The sequence below is a fragment of the Alligator sinensis genome, unplaced genomic scaffold (assembly GCF_000455745.1).
Source record: "Alligator sinensis unplaced genomic scaffold, ASM45574v1 scaffold1092_1, whole genome shotgun sequence".
In the NCBI taxonomy this organism is placed as follows: domain Eukaryota; kingdom Metazoa; phylum Chordata; order Crocodylia; family Alligatoridae; genus Alligator; species Alligator sinensis.
The window spans coordinates 1,608,914-1,612,072 of record NW_005842252.1 but is presented as its reverse complement, the minus strand read 5'-3'; the positions used below and the strand labels follow the sequence as shown (position 1 = coordinate 1,612,072).

The 3,159-nt window shown below is 41.1% G+C and overlaps 1 protein-coding gene across 12 annotated transcripts in view; it reads left to right on the top strand.

Annotated features, from left to right (window-relative positions):
- TBCK (TBC1 domain containing kinase) overlaps window positions 1-3,159 on the top strand; it is a 187,895-nt gene that overhangs the window by 18,211 nt on the left and 166,525 nt on the right. For all 12 annotated transcript variants that reach the window (XR_003094992.1, XM_006027572.3, XM_025208794.1 and 9 more), the window contains one exon: window positions 187-419. Coding sequence is in view for 11 of the 12 variants with exons in the window: in XM_025208794.1 (XP_025064579.1) it covers window positions 187-419 (233 nt within the window). In the remaining variant the exon portion in view is untranslated. The remainder of the gene's footprint in view (window positions 1-186; window positions 420-3,159) is intronic.

Sequence of the window (3,159 nt, the reverse complement as noted above, 5' to 3'; positions counted from 1 at the left end):
GCCCCCCCCCCCCCCCCCCGAGTGGGTTTGCAGAATTGTGATGTTGCTTCTATTTTCCAAGTAAATACTTTTGTTGTTTTTTTTTATTATGTGCTTCCTATCTTGGTAATATTCATAAGCTGTTAATCATAGCAAATATCTGCTGTATGTAGGTTTTTAACATGCATTGTTTTTCTGCCCTCTCAGGAACATACTTGCTTGGAAGGATTTAAAGAAAGAACAAAAAATGTTCCCTTTGAAGGATGCTGAGATGGGTGCTTCCACCTTCTTTGCCTCAGCTCTCCCACATGATGTTTGTGGAAGCAATGGTCTTCCTTTGACACCCAACTCCATCAAAATTTTGGGGCGCTTCCAAATTCTTAAGACAATCTTTCATCCCAGACTTTGTCAGTATGTGGACATTACTAGAGGAAAACATGGTGAGTTCCATGGAAATTGTGTGCGCGCCCATTTAGGTATCTTACAACGGTTTTGTTTAGATCTTTGAAGACAATTATTCTCGTTTAAATTTTGCCCTTTCGGCTTGCATCAAAAAACCTGGATTACCTTTTTGTTGCTGTTCTTAAAGTATTAAGGCATTTCTGTTCTGACAAACTGCATCAGTGTTTTTTCTAGTCCCCTCCTTTACCCTCCCCCCACCCCACCGATCCTTACCCCCAACCTCTCTGATGCACATGTACAAAGCACATGTAGATGGTTTGGTTATGCATCTTTAATCTAATTATTGTCATACGATCATGCCTTAGATCTTTCCTCTTTTATTTCCTATTTACAGTTCCACAGATTCTTTCATGAATTCTGTAAGTGTCTTGTTGTTCACTTGTCTTGGAGGTGTCTGTGATTCGTGTATCGGTCTCCCCCCTACCTCCGTTCTATTTTAAGCCTTTTTTTGGTCTTCTGCAATATACAGAAATGTTTTTGACTAAAGGCCATCTTAAAATTCTCTTCTTAATCTTCAACTTCAGTCAATTAATTTATGAAGTTCATGTTAATCCTTGAAATGCAAACTAGAAATACCTTACTTTTTGTTTACAAGATGATTCATTGTAAACTACTGCATTGTTCACTTACTACACAGCTTTTAAACTATTTATCTTTGTTTACTTAATTTGGGCAATGATTATTTATTTAAATGTTCTTTGCCAGTATAAATTAGAAGCCATTTGTTAAATGATCATCTGAGAAATGATTGTTCCTGTCACTTCTTCAAGGACGAAACTAATGGATAAAGCATTTTTCAAGTGGCTAAGCATACTGTTGTCTGTATTCCCATGACTCACTGAATAAGGTATATCCAGATGAGGGAGGTTTAAAATGGGTGGCTTTTTCCATAGTGTGCTCATGTATTTGGTGATTCTCTCTGTGTTCCACTGTTGTCTGGTTCTTGAAGTGTTCCTTCCATATGTGCTTACCCACTTTGGCTGTGTGAATGTACTCAAGATGTACTACGCAGTATTCTGGTACTGGCTTAATGTTCACAATGTAACATCCATTGGTGTTCTTTCCACTGGTTCAGGCTGTCAGCTTAAATATTGTCCTTGCCTGTTTCTTGTTCTAATAGATAGATCTAACATGCTTTGGTGGAAATTGTTTTAAGTAGCAAATTATGTTTTTTAAAAAGATTCTCTGTTTCTATTCCCTGAAGATTTTATTTGACAGTTGACATAGTTAGAAACTTAATTTGTTTAATAAATAGATCCTTAGAATCACCAAGCTGTTCCTCAATACATTTTTATTCTTAAGAACCTACAAGGGGTATACTTAAATCACGAATAAACTAAACAATTTTGCAGGTTGGTCACAACATATAAATAGCAAATTCCGCAGATGTTCCCTACCCCTTGGCACTGACTGGCAAAGAGACTCCCGAAGCGGGGGCAGGGATGCGAGGGCAGTTGCCATCTTGTCTTCTCCCCTTTGTGCTGCCTTGCCAGCTAGCGCCTCCATCCCCATGAGGCTGGCCTGCAGCAGCAGTGAAGACCACTGGCTCCCACTATATTTTTATTAAGTTTTGTGTTTTGTCTTGTTTTGTGTTTTTCAATTGATCTTTTTTGTGGACAATCCCAGATCTTGCAATTCTGCAAAATCCATGGAATTGCAAATTGATTACACCCTTACTTACAATCCAGTCTTGTATTAGGATTTTTGTCAAATTAGTAGAGTTTACAATATTACCCATTGGGATTTTTGTGGTGTGTGTTAACTTCTTGTTGGTTTAAAAAGTTTGGTGCACAACTAAATTTTAACAATGTGCCTTTAATCCAGGTTTGCAAATAGGATTTTTAAGAACAATATTGTCTTTGTATTCAAATAAACATAAAATTAACTTTCAAATATTCTTATGCTGCCTTAGGCAACCATAGGACAACCTGATTAGCAGGGATCCTGGTTTTCTCTAATTTTAAAAAAAACAAACAAAAAAACCCCCAAATTATCTGATTAAAACCTCCAAAATCCACGTTTTACCGTCATTAAAATGAAACGTCACTTGTGTGTGCACGCATGTGTGTCAGTTGAACACAATGTTTTATTGATATATTTACCATTTGAAAGCCTTACCAGTGCCTCAGTCATAATAAAATAAATTCTAAATACCTATATATTTTGGCATTTGATTTTTGGTGTGTGTTACCATGGAAAATCAGCGCTTCCCTTACCCCCTTCGCTCCCCAGGATGCAGGTCCAGCTGTGGCTGTTCCCCCTCCTGATTTGTGGCACTGAGCAGCCCTGATATGGTAGTGTGCTGTCGCTGCCCATGCCATTGTCATTCATTCTCAAGCCACAGCCCCCTGCTGCCCCCAGCTGTGCTGTGGCAGGGCAGCTACTAGGGCTATGAGACCAAGCAGCTGCATTGTGCCTGCTCCAGGCCCCACAGGTGCCAGCTACAGCTGCTAGCAATGTCCAAGGCATGGCTGCTGTGTGCAGGAAGCAGTGGCTGCTGCAGCCAGAGCAGAGGGAGGAGCATGAAGCCTGGGCCCCTGCCTGTGAGCAATAGGGCCAGAGCAGAGTCTGGAGGGGAGGGGAGAAGCATGTGGGCTGCTTGCTGTAGGGCTTAGACCTCCCCACCCTGCTGCCCTCCCCCCTGGGAGCCTCCGCAGGGTGGGGAGACTTGGTGTTACTACCAGCCACATGGCTATGCCAAGGCTCCCCCTGCCCACC